The sequence below is a fragment of the Gossypium hirsutum genome, chromosome D03 (assembly GCF_007990345.1).
Source record: "Gossypium hirsutum isolate 1008001.06 chromosome D03, Gossypium_hirsutum_v2.1, whole genome shotgun sequence".
Classification (NCBI taxonomy): domain Eukaryota; kingdom Viridiplantae; phylum Streptophyta; class Magnoliopsida; order Malvales; family Malvaceae; genus Gossypium; species Gossypium hirsutum.
Window position 1 is genome coordinate 9991901 of NC_053439.1, and position 21933 is coordinate 10013833.

The 21933-nt window shown below is 31.0% G+C and overlaps 1 protein-coding gene across 3 annotated transcripts; it reads right to left on the reverse strand.

The window, feature by feature from the left end:
* Positions 1-4453: 4453 nt before the first annotated feature.
* LOC107950613 (GPCR-type G protein 1) lies at positions 4454-14630 on the reverse strand. 3 transcript variants are annotated; one of them, XR_001698126.2, is made up of 15 exons: positions 14232-14629; positions 12922-13022; positions 12367-12474; positions 11630-11750; positions 11194-11323; positions 10747-10825; positions 9684-9772; positions 8965-9057; positions 7890-7916; positions 7711-7797; positions 7230-7301; positions 6623-6753; positions 6312-6476; positions 6075-6132; positions 4454-4691 (listed from the first exon to the last, which is right to left on the reverse strand). XR_001698126.2 is itself a non-coding variant. In XM_016885494.2 (14 exons), the coding sequence occupies exons 1-13, from the start codon at positions 14444-14446 to the stop codon at positions 6323-6325; spliced, it is 1407 nt and encodes a 468-aa protein (XP_016740983.1). In that variant the 5' UTR covers positions 14447-14630; the 3' UTR covers positions 4454-4691; positions 6312-6322. The 3 variants fall into 3 exon arrangements, 1 of the variants encoding a protein (XP_016740983.1); XR_005911165.1 differs by having other exon boundaries at positions 6623-6740; positions 14232-14619; XM_016885494.2 differs by lacking the exon at positions 6075-6132 and having other exon boundaries at positions 14232-14630.
* Between the last annotated feature and the right edge of the window lie 7303 nt (positions 14631-21933).

Consider the following 21933-nt stretch of genomic DNA (forward strand, 5'->3'; position numbering starts at 1 on the left):
ATAGTTGTGTTGACAACTTTAGCCCAAAACTTGTGAGTAGTACCCTTACCATTTAGCATCACTCTAGCCATCTCCTTCACTGATCTGTTCTTTCTTTCTACAATTTCATTCTAGTCTGGAGAATTTTCTAAGCTTCTTTAAGAACTATGCACTTGTAAATGCGCTTGAACTCTTGCATATTAATACCACAGAATATGACATACAGGGCCTTAGAGTTTGCATTTGCAACTCCCTCTTCTTCTATAGTCCATTCAGCCTCAGGCTTAGGAACCTTTCCAGCACCAGAATCAATAGTAGGAGCTTACCAGCCAGTGAGTACAGAATGTCAGTCTTTCTCATCAACATACTACCATTCTCAAGCATAAGGGGATGAGTAATAAAAAAACCTTTCATTGTTTTCAAACAACAATACCAGGATTCACCATTAAATATGTTAAGTGTCTGATTTGATACCAATTGTTGCAATATTAAGTTGCTTATTTGCTACAAATGAAAACTACAATGGAAGTTTTAAACTGCAATGGCCATTACAGCTTAACATTGCGACAATAGTGCAAACAAAATAACATTTAACGCCAAGGATTTGTTTATGTAGCTCGGTTTCTCTACGTCTACAAAGCCTAGCTTGGTGAGTAATTCTACTATCTTTGTTTTAAAACACAATAAGTGATTCGCACTCTATCATTCCTAAGTATAAATATCTCACCTTTGTAAGGTTTGATTTGAATCACTCGAATCCAATCCAATCTTCAAAAACTAAGTATTGGTTTCCATAAATGGACCAAAGTATCTTTAATAAAACAACACATGAACAAGTCTAAGGATTTTCTTCGTTAAATTGCCAAACCAAATAAGGCAAGTATCTAAAATACCTTAGTGGTAGTCTGTAGTTGGCAAGTATAAAAACAAGTTGATGGGATACGTCATATCATTATTTCAGACAAAAGGTTTAAGTCAAATTTCACATCTAGTCCTTATACTTTTTTTTCTTTTTGAACAATTTAATTCTTTTTCTTTTATTTTATTAACTTTCCTTTTTTATTATTTTTTATTTTCCTTCTCTTTTTATTCTCCCTTACATTTTCTCTCTTTTCTCTTTCATAATTCTAGCCATTACTTATATTAATGACATTTTCTTAGTAGTAACATTGACCTATTTTGTTTTTGTTAGTCATGCACATTATGGATGTGTTTGTAGGTACCTATTATAAGACTTTAACATGTATAATGTTAAAGTTTCAATCTCTGACTACCTTGTATATCCCTATTCGCTTCAGTCGTTGAAAAACATTTCGGAATCATATTTATGTATGAAGCTTGAGGTTGAAGTTATGATTTTGTTCTTTCAATATCAAAGAATTCAAATTTCCACAACATAATTAGCTTCACCTAAATCCTTCATTCTAAATTTTTGTGCCAACCACAATTTAACTAATGATAACATCCCTACACCATTCCCATGGAGTATAAAATCATCAACATATAGAACAAGGAAGACCACCTTTTTATTCCTAATGCATTTGTAAATACAAGGTTCATTAACGTTCTGATCAAATCCAAATATTTTGATTGCTTGATAAAAAATACAGATAGACTTAAGCATTGTTATAGGCAAGAAGGTTTCCTCATAATCAAATACCCTTTTTTGCGTGTACCCCCTTGCTACAATTTTAGTGTTATAGGTTTTAATATTTTCTTCCGCATTTCTTTTCCTCTTGTAGATCCACTTATGCCTTATGGGTTTTATCTTGTCCGATAAGTCTACAAGTTTTCAGATTGTATTGGATTTCATAGAATCCATTTCAACACCTATAGCCTTTCTCTAGAGCTTGAAATCAACATTCTGCCTAGCATCTTCATAATTGAGCGAATCATCTTCTTGCTCTATGGTTTCCATGTTATAAACATTGGCATTGTACATGAAGAAACTAGTCTCCTAGAGACTCTCCCACTACGTTGAGGTTTTATGTGTTGTTGATCATTTGAATAGAATTTAATATTAAAATTTGAGAGTTCCCTTTATTTCTTAAAAGTTCGTCGAGTAATAATCTAGTTTGAGTTTTAAAGTCATTCATGCAACTATCCTTAAGAAATGTTACATGTCTTGATATCTTGATAATTTGGTCCCTCAAGTTATAAAATAATCCACCATTTCTTCCTTTTAAATAACCTACAAACATGCACAATTTTGTTCGCTAATCCAACTTCTTAGTATCCTTATCCAATACATGCACCAAACATTCTCATATCCTAAAGTGATTTAGGTTGCACTTCCTACCATGCCATATTTCATACAGAATCTTAGATAATGACTTAGTTGGTACAAAAATCAGAATATAGCGAGTTGTTTGCAACGCATATCCCAAAAGGATGTTGGAAGTTACGAATAACTTAACATTGAACGAATCATGTCAAGTAATGTTTTGTTCTTTCTCTCAACTACACCATTTTATTGTGGAAATCTTGGTGCGATCAATTGAGAAAGAATCTTATTTTCAATGAAGTATACTACGAACTTGTTAAATAAAAAGTTTTCAACTTGATTAAATCGAAGTTTCTTAATGAATACATCTAATTACTTCTCCACTTCTAAAACAAAACTCTTGAAATTTTTGAAAAATTTTAGTATTACAATGCATTAAATAATTATATCCATATTTGAAATAATCATTTATGAAGACTATATAGTACTCATAACCTCTTCACTGGTGATGTTCATTGGACCAAAGTTGCCATAGAGGGATAAACTTAGTAAAAATGGAAAAAACCAAAAAAAAGAAAGATAAATATTTTTTTAACTTACTCCCATTGTAAAAGTATTCTTTAAATTGTTATTGAAATTGAGAGAAGAGAACTCCGAAAAGATGAATATTCCAATATGAAGTCAAAGTGGGAGCTGAGTGAAATCAAGGGTTTTAAAATAATAATAATAATAATAATAATAATAATAATAAAAGCTATTTATGTTGAGATTGTCTTCCTATTGAGGTATTTATCATTTTTTTTTATAATTTTTGATGCACTGTTAAGTAATCTAAAAGGATAAATACTTATGAATGGAAAGAGAAAAATTCTTGTTAACAAAGGATTGGAATGGGAATCAAGTTCGAAAAAGTTGGATTTTGGAGGGTTCAGCCATGGAAATAAAGGCAGGGTTGCGCCTGATGGAACGAGATGGGGTTAGGGTATGGAGGTGGGATTGTGACAGTAAATGAAGGGCTACAGATTTGACAGTACCCGTGTGGGCGAGGATGAGTTGGACGAAGATGAAACCTGAGTTTTAAAAGAAAGAAAAGAAATAGAAACACATAAATGAGGTGAAAATATTTAATTAGGTTGAAAATTTATCAGGTATTATGAAGTGTTGAATTTACTGTGTCTATTACAAAAGAAATTATTTAATCTTTATAAAGAAATTATTTTGGTCATTCATTTAATCTTTTATCTTTTTCAACCTAATATTTTAAATATTTTTAATAATTTTACATTTTTTTATAATTTTAAAAATATTTTTATAATTTTTTTGAAATTTTAAATTTTTAAAATTTTATTAATTATTGATATAACATTCACGTGGCAATCCATATATATACCACATCAGCAAAGTTAAAGTTTGTTAACTTTTCCATCCATTGTAAGTAATTTGACAAACAACGTAAGTTTAAAGTCTAAAAAAAACAAAAAAATTAAATGCACTAAAATAACTTCTTTTATAAAGTTAAAAGGCCAAATAAGTAATTACACCTAATTATATCTTATATGAAAAGAAGTCATACTATATATTTTCTAATTTTTAATAATTTTATCTAATTTATTTTTCTATAATTTTTTAATTTTTTATTCATTTTTTATTTTTTTACTTTCTAAAATTGTTTCTAATTAGAATTGTTTTGAATTTTTTAAATCAATAATAAATTGTAAAATTGTAAAATCATAAGAGTTATCCCGCAAATTAACTAAAATTTGCACTTTATCTAATACCGATTACTAAATTAAGAACATTTTGCAGTTTATTAATATCAACAATAAGGCTAAAAGCTAAAAAATAAAGAAAGAAACCGTAAAAACCGGGCCTACCCAAAGTGATTAAATAATTTTTGAAATATATATTTAAGAAAAAAGCATGATTAAACTGAATTTTATTTTTTAGTTAATTTATAACTAATTTTAATTTTATGATGTAAAATAAATACTTTCGTTTAAAACAGTGAAAATAAGTCGGAACTTCCATATAGAAAATCATTTTTTCAAAAAAATACTAGAATAAAAAAATATTTATTATTTTATTTACTCGACAAATCATGTTTTTAACAATATTTATGAAAAAAACTTAACCAAATGGAAGTATCAGCAACCGTTCATAAAATAAAAAATTTCAACCGAATAAATCTAAAACCCACCTCTTATCATCAGCGACATCTAGTCGTTATTATCGGCATTTGATACCATTACATTAAATTGTAAAGGAGAGCTTGTATTGAAAACAATATAGCCGAGTTAAAGAATCGGGGTTTACATATGACTCGACAAATGAATTATCAACTGACATACACAAATAATCATCTCTCTTACATCATAAACAAAATTATAGCTTGAAGTTTCTTCATCTTGAATCCATTAATTGGTGATGTAGAAGACAAATCCAGTCTCAAGGGGTTTCCAAAGTATGTTTTACATACGTAATTTGCAACCTGCAAGTTAGTGGCAATGGTTTATCTTCCTGGAATGCAAGGGGTAAGAACAACAAATAGAAAAATGACAAGCAAGAATAATTTAAAATCATGCAATGGTTGCAACCTGCAAGTTAATGGCAACGGTTCATCTTCCTGGAATGCAAGGGGTAAGAACAACAAATAGAAAGACGACAAGCAAGAATCATATAAAATCATGCAATGGCAAATGTGATTAGTTAGTCTCATCCTGATTTCTTCATTGTTTAAACAGCAAACTAGCTAGAAGTATAAATTTACTTTGATTCAACTTTAGGTAAGTCTTTACACTATCTAAGAATTTTTTGTTGAACCTAATGAAAGTATCCAGGAAATAATTCCGACCTCGCTTGAGTAAGGCAGGGTGAACAAAAGGACAAAACCTGAGCTTTGATACTATGTTAAGCATCCAACTTAAAACTAATTGGAAGCCACAACTTTAATATGAAACCACGAAAACCTGATACTTAGCAGGTATAACACCACTTAACACTGAACAAAGTTGTAACTAATGTACTAGCCAAGCAAGCATTTCAATTTTCTTCAAAAAGTGGAAGGGCTGTTACAAGTGTATTTCAATGCATCATTTCAAATCAATGACCAAAAAGCGTATTAATTAACAGAATACGTGTTAAGTTTATATCTATGTAAGCTAAATTTTTTATCCATATCTAACATTTATGTACATATTTGGACATGAATATAAAGTATGATGCTCTAAATATATGAAAAACTCTGAACAAATTGCATTTAGAAACATGAATGGTGCAGATACACACTAGTACTGGAGCAAACCGTTTCTTTAAAGTAAATCTAACACTGACCAATACATATTGCTGCTACAGCTGCAGCTTCGATTTCACCCTAACTCCTTAGGAAATTTGTTGCTAGCAAAGACCTAAATAGTAACTTAAGGGTTGATCTCCTAAATAGGATTAGAAATTTGTGGTTTTTCAGGAACTTTTGGGGGAGAGTCATGTTGCTTATAGGAACCTGACTCTTCAACCTATATTGTATTCATTACATGAGTTCAAGTCCACAGCTTTGAGAGCTAAAACGAAACAATTCAATGGAATTTCTGAGCTAATCTTAATGATCACAGAACAATACTGCTTTGACAAATATGACTCATGATTGTCTTAGAGACAGCAACTCTTTAAGATAAACCACACGCAGTTATTTGTTAGATACCAGTTTAAGCATAAAACAGAAAGCTTTTTAATAATGAGAAACGACAGACTTGTTTCCACACATATTAATTCATTTTCTTTTTTAAATGAAAAACCGAAAATATGAATCACATATAAAAAAGACTGAATAGGCATAACATGGTTTAAATAATGTTGGATTAATCCAATTTGGTACCTGTTTTGGGGCTCAAAACTGAATTGAAATTTTACAATAATGCTTCCTCATGGCAAACCTAAACAAGGAAAACAGTCTGATATGATGCATTCAGTAAAAAACAAGTTGGCAAGAAGTACCCTTTTATCTTTTCCTCACATTGCTTTGGCACAAATGAAATTCTATATCGTTGCAGTCACTAGAAGGGATTAAATGTTACAATGACGTAATGAAGTGATCTGCTGATTGTTTACTTACATGAGAATACATCAATCAATAGGGTGTTTGTCAGCTTGACGAGACGTATAATGTGCAGAAAGCAAAATCAGAGAAAGGAAAGCACTCGCTACAAAAATTGCATCAAACCACCGGTGGTAAAAGTCAAACTGAATATCTCCACCCAAAACATCTGTTATAATCAACCTGCCAAGGGATACACAACTCATAAGCTACAGGTTTTAAACCGAAAAGAGATATTTAACATCCAGGAAATTATTACAAACTGAAGGGAATATTTTTCTTCCTTAATAAGAAACAGAATAGATACAAAGTCATCGATCAAGCCATACCTGTACTCAGTCCTCAAACTTTTTCTTATCAGAAGAATTGAAGAGAGGAAGTACATTCCCATAATTTCAGAAAGGAAAAGGACAACATTGCTTGAAGATCCACTACCAACTCTGGAAACTGCAAAGAAGAACTGCATGCAACAAAACATTGTAAGTAAAGCTGCAGAATACTAGATACTAGGAACCACAAACTTCTTCTAAAACAAATATGATTTCATTCAATAATGAAGATAGGGCACATAAGGTGGACATGATGCCTCAAGCTTGCTGCTCATGCATACAACAAAATGAATATATATAAAGAAAAAAGACAATATTCTCCATAAGAAGAGGTCAATTAATAGTAAGAACAACAATAGCAATAAGTCAATGATCAATGATGATGACAGTCATAAAAGCTGCCAAAGTAGCAACATAGAATCAATAAGATGACCTGAATATTTTAAAGGTTTTTACATTGTTAATGAAAATTCATTGATTCTGGATCGGCAAAACAGAGACTTTTGGATTTTCAATAAAATGTAGACATAGCATATGGTAACTAAAACTACTGAACCATATAAAAAACAGAACTACCATGACAGCCACCAAAAATGAACAAGATTACCTTCATTAGATTTGTTAAGAAACCCCGCACTGATATTGTGATCAAGATTCCAATAAACAGCAGGGAAATATACTGCAAATAACAAATATAAAAACAGTAAGATGCCAACTATTAACCCCAACCAAAAGACTGTATAGTTTAATACCTAAAGGCAACAAGATGGTTAACTTTTCCTAAATCACAAAATGCTAGAACCAGCACTCACTGTACAAATGAATAAAATACCTAAGCACAGATCATTTGAAACAAATTATACAAGTATAAAAAAAATTATACAAAGCAATACCAACTCAGGTTCTAAATTTATTGACCTTTGACTAAATGAAGTTCTAAATTTATTGACAAATGTACAAAAGTTCTAAATATATTGACCTTTTAGAACACCTAAATAGTAAGTTCTCAATTGTTTATACAAGTAGCAGGTTCTAAATTTTTTGACATTATAAAGTACCTAAAGCAATAAGTTGTATTCACAACTGACCTGTGATAACAATGCTGCATCTATTCCAATATCAAAGAACTGCAACAATATGGTAATTGACATTGTAACAGGGTCAACTGAACCAGCCTGCCAAAGAAACAGATTTTATGATACATTACAATGGTCTTAAAATAGGAGAAAAAGATAAAGATAGCAGAGATCATTCAGAGAGGCCACACCTCCTTGAAAACAACACTTTGTAATGACTGCACGGAGAAAAAAAAAAGATCAATCAGGCAACTTCTTCATGCATTAAATCTTAAATCGGAAGAAAAACAAAATCAAAAGGAAATTGATAAATAAGCAATTTCACAAACTCAGAATTAAATAGTAAACTTTTAAGGACCCAACCAGCCTCAGAAACCCTTAGCATAAACAACAAAAATTAAAAATTGAAGATGTAGGTCCAATACATTGTTAGAGAGTCGTTTCTGTTTCAGGAACACTACCATGTAGTAAGTTCACATTGTCCTTGTTTGGACACAATGAAATACACTGATTCATGCTCTTTCCCTATTCTCAAAGCAAGGGTTGCAAACATTTCAGAGGACTTCACCACTTCAGCCCAAATGTAGGCTACTCAAGTCAATGTGCAATAGAGCTTTTATAGGCGTAAAATGCCCCACCACATCTTGCAATTATCCATTTATATCACCATTTTAACGTGTCAATTTGTTAAAGCTGTGGTAACATAAGTTCTCTATCATTTTGATAGCATACTATAATCTTCATAGTGGGAATTAAGTTAAAATGATATAAATCTTATTAAGTTGATTAAGGGAAACTATAAGATGAGCAGACACTAGCTCATATTGGAGAAGTAAAGTTTCAGTAAAAAAATGAAAAATTAAAGATTCTTAAAGTAGCAAAAAAAGGAAATCCTACAGAAATAGGGCCCTAGCTCATATTGGAGGAGAGGTAAAGTTTCAGTAAAAAATGAAAAATTGAAGATTCTTAAAGTAGCAAAAAAAGGAAATCCTACAGAAATAGGGCCCCCTAAAAACATAAACACCAAAAACATGTGCATCTAGTTATCCATTAAATCAACGAGATTTTGAACTTTTAGCACATTACAAGAATTAGAGCTCATTTTCAGTAAATGTTTGTCAGACATGTCAATTTTTGCAATCTTAATGATTGTTATCTGCAACATATTTCTTTATAGAAGACATCTCATTTTTAGGCCACTAAATTTTACTCTTTACTCGAAATGAACGATGTAGTAAAGGGAAGTAAAATTCCTTAATGATATACCTTAATCATTTTGTACACACAATAAACTGAACCTGCATATCCAAGCAAATTCTGCATATGGCCCTTCCATGTTCGTGAATAAGCAGCAGCCTCCTGCAAAATATAAACAAGAAGACCAACGGTTGCTTTCACTGAAAGAAATCTAAATCAAAAAGGAAAAGGAAAGGAAAAAGTCTATCTTAAATAACTAGAACAATCTGGGACCAATATGTAGCATAATTGGGTACATCTTCTTGAGCAAAACATTACAGGGTAGCTAGGACGGTGACAATCATGTTTATCAAAATACTTAAACATGGACTAAATTTCAAACAAATAAGTACTGGTATTTTGGCCTTAAAAAAACTACAAGAAATAGCAAAACAGAAAGTCTTTTACATTCTGTTAATATCAATATCTTATTTGCTATTTCTCAGCATCTTTTTGCTTTAATCAATGCATGGTAAATCTTATACAAGAGAACAGTTCACTATATCAATTTTCAAGAAGATTAACAGATAATATGACAGCACAATATCTCATGTCAATTTGATTTCACTTCTGTTATCTCTAAGACATAATCCATCATCTAAATATCAGATTTTAAGGTGCCCACTGATCTGACTAGCTCTGAGCCTTGGTTTGTTTCCACTTTGAAAGATTAGAAGACCTTAAGAGACAGTACAAAAAAAAATCCTATCCAATATAGTTAGAAAACAAGTTTCCAGCTGAAGTTAGACTTTAGCTTGGCGAAGCTCATAGATTTCCAAGAATAGCTGCTTTGAAAGCTCTTCCAGAGCTTGAACCTCAGCATCCAAGATTTTAATGTCTGCAAAGAAAGATGATTAACCACTTCATAGATTAGAAAATATTGAATCATAATTATTATTTACCTTCCAAATGTAGAACCCAAATGCCAATGTAAAGAGAGTGAAATAAAACATCTTCCTTGGAATTCTAAAAGTACATAAACACAAAATAGGAAAGCCACTGAGACGCAAAAGCCAAGAAACAAGCATAGATGACTGTCAAGAAAAAAGAAATTCAAAACACTATGTGAAAACATAACATCAGTGCATCAAAAAGTTTAAATTGGCAATTCAGTCTGTCCATAAAAGTTTGAAACTTGAGTCAAAACTTTGATAACAATAAAGCCACTAGGCCCAATACCAATTTAGACCAAGAAAAATAGGCAGGACCTTTTGTCTCCCTGATGCTTACAGGCAGGAAATTGCATTCAATGAATGAACCACGTCTTTAAGCTTGGATAACAAAACAAGGTTAAATTCCACCAAAACTAAAAGGAAAACAATACTGCCATTTCTCCACTTTAGTTCATTCTTACAAAATCTACAATCTCACAGTAGAGGTGTAATAGCTATAAAGAAACCCATATAGAAGAAGAGCCATGACACATAAACATCACAAAAAATAATATGTCCAACTTTTAAAGAGAAAAACAGAAAGAAAGTAAAAATCAAATTGAAAAGGAAATGAGACATATGAAAGCATATCCTTCACTTATTTGATGATCAAAATGTCAACACATAAAACCATGCAACCATAATGAATAACATTTCCAAATTTGAGTCTATTAGATGATAGTTGAGGTTCATATAATAGTATGATTATCCAAGGAGAAATCCTATTGACTTTATTGAGGTGTCCTGGAAACATTAAAAGGAGAAACATCAAAATAAAAGCTTCGAAGTCGAAGATTTTATACAGAATATACCACATCACAAGTTCATCAGTATAGGGAATTTTACAGTATATTTTGAAGAGGGGGAAAGGAATGAAGACCTTGTTCCTTTTGATCATCTTGCACTGAACGTACAACCGTGCCTACAATCCTTTTGAAGAAGGATCTGCCCTTTAAGTTCTGAAACATAAATCTTTAATTAGCCAAAAGAAAATAGTAACTCTAATCACTGCCAATCACAGGACTTGAGAAGCACGTAGGTTTTATGGTCAAAATATAAATAAATTGTTTTTAAAAAATGGCAAGAAATAAACAAAAAAAAACTAGACAAGAACAAATCATATCAAATTCAAATTTGACAGAATTTAAAACCAATGAATAGTTAGCTTAAGCAGAATGCTATAAATGCTATTTATGTTTATCTCCATTTTCAGCCACAAACTATGCTTCATTCATAACCTTAAATATTTCTATTGGTGTCATTAAAGACCCCAACCAATAATTGCATCAATTTGAAAGTGACGAGACAAGGAGCAAGAGCAGTAAACCTCATCAGATCCTTGAATTCGTTCCATCTCCATTTGAGAAAGAATGATTTTCTTTTTCTTAGCCACACAAGTCTCAATTGATTGCATTAGTTGTCTCTCCAATGCCTTAATCTCTGATTCATCAATCTCTCTGCAAGAGTAACAAATCAAAATCATTTAGATACATAGAAACAACCATGATACAGGAAAACTAAATATGCCAACGTTTGATTTTACTCATGTGTTAGCCATCAACAGAGAAGAATTAAGGTTGCAACCAACAAGTTATGATCAAACAAAATACTAAGCAAGCAATGAAAAATAATTGAGGAAAATTATATTCTGCACATAACACAGGGGAAATGGTTCTTAAAATATGAAGCATGCAGGAAGTCAATCTGTTTAACTCTTCTGCATCCAAGAACCAAGAAATCAGATAACTAATACATGTCAATACCTGATGAAAAGTGACAAATAGCTGTATGGCAAATTTACAGCACCGAAACCGGATAGGACAGCCATAACAGTTACTCCAACAACACCAATTCGACTAACCAACTGAGGCATCGTGAAGAAACCTGAAAAACAAAAATCAAAAGGAGCTGAGAAGCTGGAAAGCAGGAGCTAATATTTCTGAAACAATTGCGCAAAAGATGTATGCATAACATTAAAATTAAACCATTATCCTTGGATCTAGGTTGCCAATAACGCCAGAAAGTCCAGATTTTTTGCCTGCAACTATTAACTAGGCAGAAGCATAATCTTTTAAAGAAATAAGAAATGTGAAAATGTAAAGGATGAGCTCACTGATCTCACTTGCCTTATCAACAACAGACTCTTATAGTATTTTTTTTTTTTTAATTATACCTCCAAACCAATCATAAATTTCTCTTTAGCCAAAACTGGAAAATAAGTTCCAACCTTGGCATCCAGCTAATATTCATGGAACGCTGCAGCCTATATTATTTTTCTAAAATCTTAAAAGCAGACACATTTGCTCCAGTGCAATCTAATTATAAGCATCCTCCAAAATTTCAGGTGTAGTCCTCATATCATTAAGATAGACTTTTGGAATCATTTCTGGAAACCAGTTTAATCATAAAGAAGAAAAATATGTATAAACATGGTGAGTTTGTGCCTGTGCATGTGAGCCACATTGAAACTATGAACTTAACTAAATGCAAACGAAAAGACCTTTGTCTGGAGAGGGCATGGGAAAGTGAACACCCATGCGCCAAAAAGCATAGAGAAATGCCAACAAAAATATTATAGCTCCAAGTCCAGCCCGCTCCTTCCTCACACCTGAGATGCACAAACAGAAGACATTAATAAGCCTAAACGATAATACTGAACCCAAGTAATCATGTTATTAGTTTTCACTTTCATGTGTAGCATGTTTGGTCTCAGAAACTTTCACTAACAGTATTGCCACATGCATAGGCATGAATTGACAATATTAGGAACACGGTAACTATTCTTGTAGATCCCTTTCAGCTCAGAACTCAACTGTGTGACAAAGATGTGTAAACGGATAGTATAAACATGGTATATTCACCATCTACAAGAGGTAACTCATTAAAAATGATGGTTATTCAATGATGTGGACGGTCATATCAAGGGGAAGGAGAAACAGCAAAGTCCCAGAAAGGTTAACATCTCAACACTAATCCTCACAAGAGAAACAAGTATATTATAACAGAAAGTAGGTGTTAAAACAATTCAATTAGCTTTAGAAAATAACAAACTTACCACTATTGCAAAGCATCAAGTAGCAATGGTAATATGGCAACATGAATACTAGTAGCAAAATCAAACAGAATAGATCCACCTTCCAGTTTATCAATCTTGCCCTGTCAACAAAAGGGGAAATGTGAGTTAAATGGGAATTATGACATTCAAATAATTAAATCAATGTTTACAACCACCCTAGAGAAAATTAATAAAATGCAGAACAAAAGCACAAACCAAATAAGCAACAAAAACTTAAAAAGCAGAAGTTTAATGCACTTCATTATCTTATGACTTAAGAGAAGGGGGACTTCTAATAAATTGTACCAACAGATTCACATTTCAAAAAGGATCAATTTACAGGATTAGCCTTTGGATAGAAGATTAAGCTCTAGAGAGAATTAATAAAATGTAGAACAACAAAAGTGCAAACCAAATAAACGAAAAAAACTTTATATTCAGAAGTTTAATGTACTTCATTATCTTATGACTTAAGAAAAAGGGGACTTCTAATAAATTGTACGTCCAGATTCACATTTCAAAAAGGATCAATTTACTTGAATTGCCCCTTGAATAGAAGATTAAGCTCCATAGTTGCATTAAAACTAATATACTCAAACCAAGTGTAAAAGTACACCTTTTTTCCTTACCATATTCTCTTCCAATAAAACTAAATAGCATGTATACATAGAAGTGACTTAGTTAAACATTCAGATATATAAAAGCCAATAGGTGTTCTAGCACAAAAATAAAATAAACCAGTCTTCTGAAAGCAAAAGAAAATTACATAAAGTAACAACTAAAAGGTAATAGAAAAAGAGAAGAAGCAAGCAATAATATGCAAATTACATTCACCAGCCTCCAAGTAGTCTCAGAAACCAGGAAAATTCTGAATCATCAGATTCCAATTCAACTTCTCTTCTTTTTTTTCTCATTCACAGACAACCAAAAAAGAAAACCAAAAGCCATACAACTATAATACTCAAAAGCCCTAAAACATAAATGGATAGTTAACTGCTAAAGCACGATTCACACAATCGGTCTCAATAGTTACATTGATCCAAAACTCAAATATCCAATTTCCTATAATCCTATCCATTCCCAATTTCTCAATAATAAATTCCCCAAAAGAAACTAGTATTCAACTTCATTTCCTCTATTCACAAAACCCACAAAAATAATTACACTGAAAAACCACTAAACATACATAGAAATTTAATTAACTCCTGAAAAAAAAAGAGAGCAAAATTAGACTAAACTAACAGAAACCCAATATCTAAAACAACAGAAAGAAAATCCAAAGAGAGAGGGAGAGAAAGGGCGACTCTTACTCTCTGGAAAGGACAGGGATGATCTCAAAAAGAACAAGCTGGAGAAGGTTACAAGAGAAAGCGAAAACAACACTGAAGATGATTTGAACCAAAGCTCTTTTTTCCTCGTACTCTTTGTAAAGCCTCCGGTTTAAGAACCAAAGACCTGCCCATCCTAGAAGAACTAGAGATCCAATTACAACCATTCCCTCGTAGATCCCCCATCCCCACGCCATCTTCTCTACAAATTTCCTCTCTCTTTTTTTCGAAATCTTTTGCTGTTTATTTTTTCTTTTCTGGATTTGCTCTCTGCTGTTATTTTTGGTGCTCCTCTGTTTAAGTAATTTCCGTACGACTGGGGAGGATGCTCATGCTGCTTTTGGCTTTAAATTTTAGATTTTTGGGTAAACTATCAATTGCAACTTAGAATTTAACAATCATTTGTACTACCACTTAAAAAGGCCGTAATTAGGGATTTGGACTACCACTTAAAAGGCCGTAATTAAGGAGGTAACGGACTACCACTTAAGAGCCGTGATTAGGGAGGTAACTGAGTTTAATGATTGATTGATCACTTCGTAACAAAATAATAACTAAGTGACTAAAATGTAACATTTCAAACATAAGTGACTAAAATATAATCTGAAGCAAATAAAAGTGACTATTTTTATACTTTACTCCTAGATTTTTGTGGAGACTTTTATATATATTTTTAGGGATAACTTAAATTTTGGCCCCTGAACTTGGCAAGTAGGTTCATATTGGCCTCTAAAATTTTTTTATCCACATTGACCTTTGAATTTGAAAATCGTTATTTATTTAAGTCCATTCTATTAATGACCGTGAAATAAAAGGGATAATGTGACTTTTAGCCCTTAAACTTGGCATGTAAGTTCTCATTGGCCCTTTAACTTGACAACTAGGTTCCCTTTAGTACTTGTAGTTTTTTTTGTCTATTTTGAACTTGAAAACTAGGTCCATTTTAATCCCTAAACTTGAAAATTCTAAATGTTTGATGAAGTGGCACTTCAAAAATAAATAATAAAAATTAGATGATGATGTGGTACAATCTCAAAGTATCCTATTCAGTATTTTAATAACCAAACCAATGGTTGAATAGGTTAGATCACCTGCGTTATACCCCAAAATTAGGTCTAGAAGTTTTGAGGGTAAATTAGGAATTTTGGCTCGGAATGGGTTCATAAATTTTGAATTATGATAACTCGAAATTATTTTTGACTATAGCTTTTTGAAAATCAAATCAATTTTTGAAAATAAGGTAGAAAAAAACTTTAATTTTGAAAAGATGACTATTTTGTAAAAAAAGTTAAATTAAGAGTAGTTTTAAAGTAAATAAACCAAGTTTTAAAAATCAACCTAAATTTTTCCATTCACCCTACTTTTGATGTAAATGAAAAATAAAAAGAAACCCCTTCGTCCATTTTCTTTGTGTCATCTATTAGAGAATAAAACCTCACAATTTCATCTTTCGATTTTTTCTCTCTATTACTCCAATCTCTTGTTTTCTGTTATCCTTCAAACATTAAATCCCTTTTGAATTCAAAGAAAGACACCAAGAACACCATTAAATCCATTGACTTTTCTTCAATTGAGTTTCTTTCAAATTTTCAACCAAACGTTCGTTTTTCTCCCATCGAAGGTAATGATTCGATTTCCTATTAGTTTTTAATGATATCTAGTCTTTTAAATAGAGTTGTTACATATTGAATCGAATATTATGAATAAATGCCTAAAATTGGGTTGTTAATAGTGAATTTTGGGATTTTGAATAAAAAAGAGGTTTCAAAGTGTTTTTCAATTAGTTTTGATATGATTAAAAGGTTTCTAAACTTTCCCTAAAGTTCATTAAAAGATTCTAAGGTTTTAATGAGTTTTCATAAAAAATGGTTGTTTTATGTCGAAATTTCAGAATCAGTTTAATTTTGTGTAGTTTGAGGGTTGAGAATTATTCTTAGATGTATAATTAGATTATTGGAATCGATTATAGGCAATGGGAATGAGTAAAGATGAAATTATTTGAGTTTCAAATTTATTAGCTGAAAATTTTAGTTCTAAGAGGAACTAGCCTTAGACCTGTGTTTTTGTTTGTTCAAGGTGTGTTATGGCTGCTAATTGATTGTGTATATTGTGTGGTTATTATGTGTGAAGCTTTGGAATTGTTAGGACCTTCTTTGAGTATGGCGAAAGGCTAAAAAAAGTTAGTTTAAGCTTTCGACAATTAGGCAAAAGCGTGAATGGTGAGTGCTTGGAATCGCTGCTAATAGACACGATTCATAGTGTTAATTGGGAGCTTAGGAGTAACATAAACCCCTACTCTAAGTTTCAAGTGTAAGCTTTTCTTATCCACTATTTAGTTTGTAAAATATGTGATTGTGTGATGTGGACTGAGTATTAAAATGTGATAATGTGTCATGTGATATATATATTTGTAATGGCTATTGTGAATGTGTTAATTGTGGGTATGTTATACATGTCGAATGACAATGATGATGTTGTGTTAGCGATATAAATGTGCAATGAAGGTGTGCAGAAAATGGTAAATACATATATATTGAATTGTGGAATTGATGTTGTTGTGACTGCTAAAGTAAGTGAATATTGGTATGTGGTATATGATAATCTGATTTCTAATGCAATCATATGTGAACGGATATGTGATAGCTCAATGAGCATAGTTGTGGCACTTAAAGTGCAATTAAGGGTCCGTTTGTTTACATGTAAAAGGTTTTACAGAAAATATTTTTTGCATTTTCCTGTGTTTGTTTCACAGAAAACAACTTGATCAACGTAAAATAAGCCTTTTTTCCTGTAAAATGACTTACCCTTTTGAAAAATGTAAGTCATTTTCCAGAAAAGAGCTCCTCTATAAGTAATTTTATTTTTATATAAAAATTAACTCAAATCAAACTTAATATTATTATATTGATAATAAATTTTATTTTTAAAAATATTTAAAATATTAATATAAAATATTATATTTTTTAAAATTATTAAACATACATATTTAATTATTTATATTTATTCATATAATAAATTATTGATATAATTAATATAATTTATTATTTTAATAAATTATTTAATATTTCAATTTTATTTTAACAATAAATTTTTAAAATAATAATTTTAAATAATATTCTTCACATATTATTGAAAATATTCAATATTAATATTTTAATAATAAATATTTATTACACCTATAAATATATTAATAATAAATTTTTTGTAGTATAAAGGTTAAAATATGTCATAAGTCTATATACTCTTCATAAATTTGCAATTTAGTCTTTTTACTTTTATTTTCAAGAATTTAGTCCCTCTACTTTTCAAATTTGAAAATCAAGTCAAATTGTTGACATTGTTAAATTTTTTTGTCAATTTTGTTGATGTCACAGTTTTAAATAAAAAATGCTCACTTGGTAGACATGCAATTAAAAAATGTTGTTGTAATGAACATGAATTTAACAAGATATTTTTAATATATGCAAAAAATGTAAAATATAAATTTATAAATATAAAATAAACTCAATTAAACATTGAAAAGATAAGAAAATATCAAATGTATGCTTGTTTCATTAAAAATAGTTTTTATGAAATATTTTTAAGAAATCTATCAAACAATAGAAAATATTTTACATAGATTCATCCAAATACCATAAAATATTTACTTTTCCAGGAAAGCAAGTCATTTTCCAGAAATAATTTTCCGAAAGCCATTTTTAATGAAACAAACAAACCCTAAATGTGAATCTGATAAGTGTGCTATGTGCACAAGTTGTGATGTGAATTGATGTTTATGAATAAGGATTATGTGTATTAAAACAGTAATTAAATGTGTGAATTTTACGAATATTTTGGCCTTGTGATCTCGTGAAACCGTTGGATATAGTTGGCATGCCATAGGATTGTGAGTACTCACTATTGTATTGTGTTTTGGGGGCATTGAAGCCCAAGATAGTTTTGGAGAGATAAGGGAATGTGAGCACAAATCCATTCACCAGGATATGTTGGTGTGTTGGAGAATATTTAGCTTTATGCTGCACTTATGGGATATGTTAGACTCTTTGAGTCGTTGGTGTGATAGAGATGCGTGTATCCAGTGTGTGGTGATAGAGCCCACTTTTAAGTTTCATGTTACCAAGTTGCCAAATTATCATAAAGTGATTAAAATATGAAAATGTTGTGTGTAAAAGTATGTGAATATATAAGCTAGACTTGTGAGCTATTAAAGCATGAATAAGTTGTTTTGTCTTGAGAAATTATCGTAAAATGAATTATATATATGAGTTGAGTGTAATTGCATGTGAGAGTATATGCTAGTTTACGAATTAATGAAGCATGAAGACATAATTTTGACTCGATTAGAATATGGTTATGAACATGTTTGTAGTATGCTCTTGTTTAACCTTTGATGTTGTGTATACTTTATGGTTATTTCGACATTCACTGAGCTTGTTTAAGCTCACCCACTCTTTTTAAACCTTTGCAGACAGTTAGCATTGCGGTGTGAGCGGTGTAAAAATTCCAAGGGAGTGATCCAAGTTAGATTAGCATTTGATTAGGTGGTTTATAGCTATTATTTTGAATTGTGGGAATAAGGCAATGTGGTAGATTGATGGCTGATTATTGCCATGATGTTTTAGATGTTTGCTGGATTCTATTACTTGTAGAAATTTCAGACGTTTGATATTAGTTCATTGGTTTGCTTAGCTTAAATAATTGACAACATTTTATGGTTGTGTTAAATGCTCTGTTTTGGTGTTTTTTTTGTTGTCTTGTGCGAAGGTATCAATATTTGGGTATTTAGCATTGATACCTCCATGATATTCAAATGTGCAGGAAGCCAGTAGCTCATTTTGGTATCAATACCGTTTCTCGAGTATCGATAATCGGGGTAAAAATATCGATACTTTTTTTTTGTATCGATAATTTGCTAAGTTTTAATTTTTACATAGAAACATAATACTAAAATGGTATTAATTTTCTAATCGATATCGATACCATATATGAGAAATATCGATATCATCGATGGAGTATCGATACCTATGTGATTTTTTTGGCAATTTACGTTAAGTGGTCTTTAAGCATGCTTCTAACTTGTTATAAGGTCAATTAATGTATGCTTAGTAAATTTTAACCTCGTCTAGGGTAAATTAGACTTAAACCACATTTAGTTATTTCATTATGACGATAATCGCATAACAGTGAGATGTATTATGCCTTCTTGATGATGAGGCAGTGGTGTAGCTTCTTGTTACTCAGGCTTGGCGACCGAGCTAGGTATAGGTGTTATAGCATGTTCTTGATTCAACCAGTTCGATCATCGGACCAAAAATAATTAAATAAATAATTAAAATTCATAAAAATCTAAAAATCCAAGTAAAATCAATTTTACCTTTCCTTTTATGTTTTTTTAGATTTTTTAGATTTTTAATTATTTATTTACTTATTATTGGTCAACGATCGAAGCGATCAAACTAGTAGTCTAACTTGTTCAACCATGGATTCGGTTATTAAAACACTAAATATGACACTCTAATATTGTGTCACATCATCATTTAAATTTTTTTATTTTTCAAATTTAGTGTGTCACATCATTTAACTTTTAGATTTTTCAAGTTTAAGAATCAAAATGGACCTAGTTGTCAAGTTTAAAATGGAAAAAAAATACAGGTACCAAAGTAAACCTAGTTGTTGAGTTCAGGGGGCAATTTGGACCTACTTGTCAAATTCAGGTGCCAAAATTTACATTATCACCTTTTTCACGGTCCAATGGACTTAAATGAATAACGCTTTTCAAATTCAAGGGTCAAAGTGGATAAAAAAAGTTCAAGAGCCATTGTGAACCTACTTATCAATTTTAGAAACCAAAAATTATATTATCTCATATTTTTATTTAACTTATTTTTTAAAGAGTAAAGTACATTCTAGTAACTCAACTAAGAATACTTAGGGCACGTTTGGTTCGCTGTAATGGAATAGAGGTGTAATGGAATAGAGCTGTAATGGAATAGAGGCGTAATAGTAATTCAATTGTTTGGTTGAATGGCATGGAATAGAACTGTAATAATATTCTTGTGTTTGGTTGAATGGAATGGTGTTGTAATAGCATAAGGAAAAAAACTAAAATGACTAGAATACCCTTAGCAGAATTTTTTTTAGGTAGATGATTATTGTTATTGTTATTAAATTTTAATAAGATTATTATTAAAAATAATTTAATAATATATAATTTAATAACATTTTTAACATAATTATGTTTTTATTTTTGTAAAATATTAAAAAACCAAAATATATCCTTTAATTTAGTGATCATTTTATAATTTTTTAAAATTAAATGACCAAAATATAAACTTACTAATAATTTAATTACTTGAGTGTAATTGACCCATAAAACCCACCAAATACCAAAGCCCACTCACCAAAATCCCAAACTGCATCCGCCATCATTACTTTCTTCCCCAATTATTTTTTCCCTATCACCCAAATTTTCCATCAACAAGAACAAACTAAAGCTAGCAACCCAATCTAGAAGAAAGCTCTAGAAGCCACAGATGCTTCAACCAATGAAACAAAAGCAATAAACTCTCCTACAAAACAACAATCAGTAATTAATTTCCTTCGGTTACCTAAATAGTCCTCTTCTCAACCTTCTTCAACCTTTCATTTCCTGCAAAAATGCCCTTTCCAGATCCTAGATCCACCCAAGACTCCCCTCCCTTAAATCAAAAAACATATGTTCAAAGAAGTAAACATATGCCCTTCTCTGGAAAAATCAAGAACTCCGTCTTGCAGGCATTGATGTATCCCTCGTTTTAATCCTTCAACAGCCAACAGATGGGCAACAACATTCCAACATTTTTGTTTTATCTAAAATGATAAAATATTTATCCTTCTATTCTTATCTACTTATTATGCTTAAAAATTTTGGATCCCAAAATTCCCAAAGAGCAACCAGCCAGGACTTTCTTTTCTGCCTTAAAGACCAAACAGTAACAAAGATGAATTAACATGTAAGCTACTTACTTTAAAAATCTAAGCAGATTCGGTTCCTTTAGGTGTTCCTGTAGATGGGTTGTTGTTCTTTTCTTTGTACTTTGTTTGAGTGCTTGAAATTGAGATGATTGAGTCTCTTTTTTTTTAAAGATAAATGTTATAAAATTTTGTTTTTTTTTTTGCCATGGTTTACTTTACTGCAATGTTCAGATTAAAGTGTTGCTATTTTTTTTATCGATTTTCTTTGTTTAATTTTGGAGTTTTAAATTATTTTCTGCATGGGTAAATTGGGTAAAACAAAGTGAAATATATTTCGGGAATCACCGAATAACCCATTCAGAGGTGGGCATCCGTAATGGTGATTATGGGACTTTGCCACTTAGTCCCGGAATGGCCATTCGGTTGAATAGTCATTCAGCCAACCAAACACCTGCTTCATTGTGGCAATGTGAATACACCCGGAATGACTTAGCCATTCAGGTGAACCAAACATGGTGTTAATTTTTTCTACCATTCATAAAAAATTGCAAAACAATCACCCAACTAAACATATTTATCTTTTTTTTTTCAAGTCCATTAAAAGTTATCTTTGTAACCCAACCAACAATCTTTTTACTCTAATTCCATCAAAAGTTAATTTTGTGAAAGAAAAAATGTGAGAATTCAAAATTTAATATAATGATAATTTAGCTTGTCGTGTCAGTTTAGT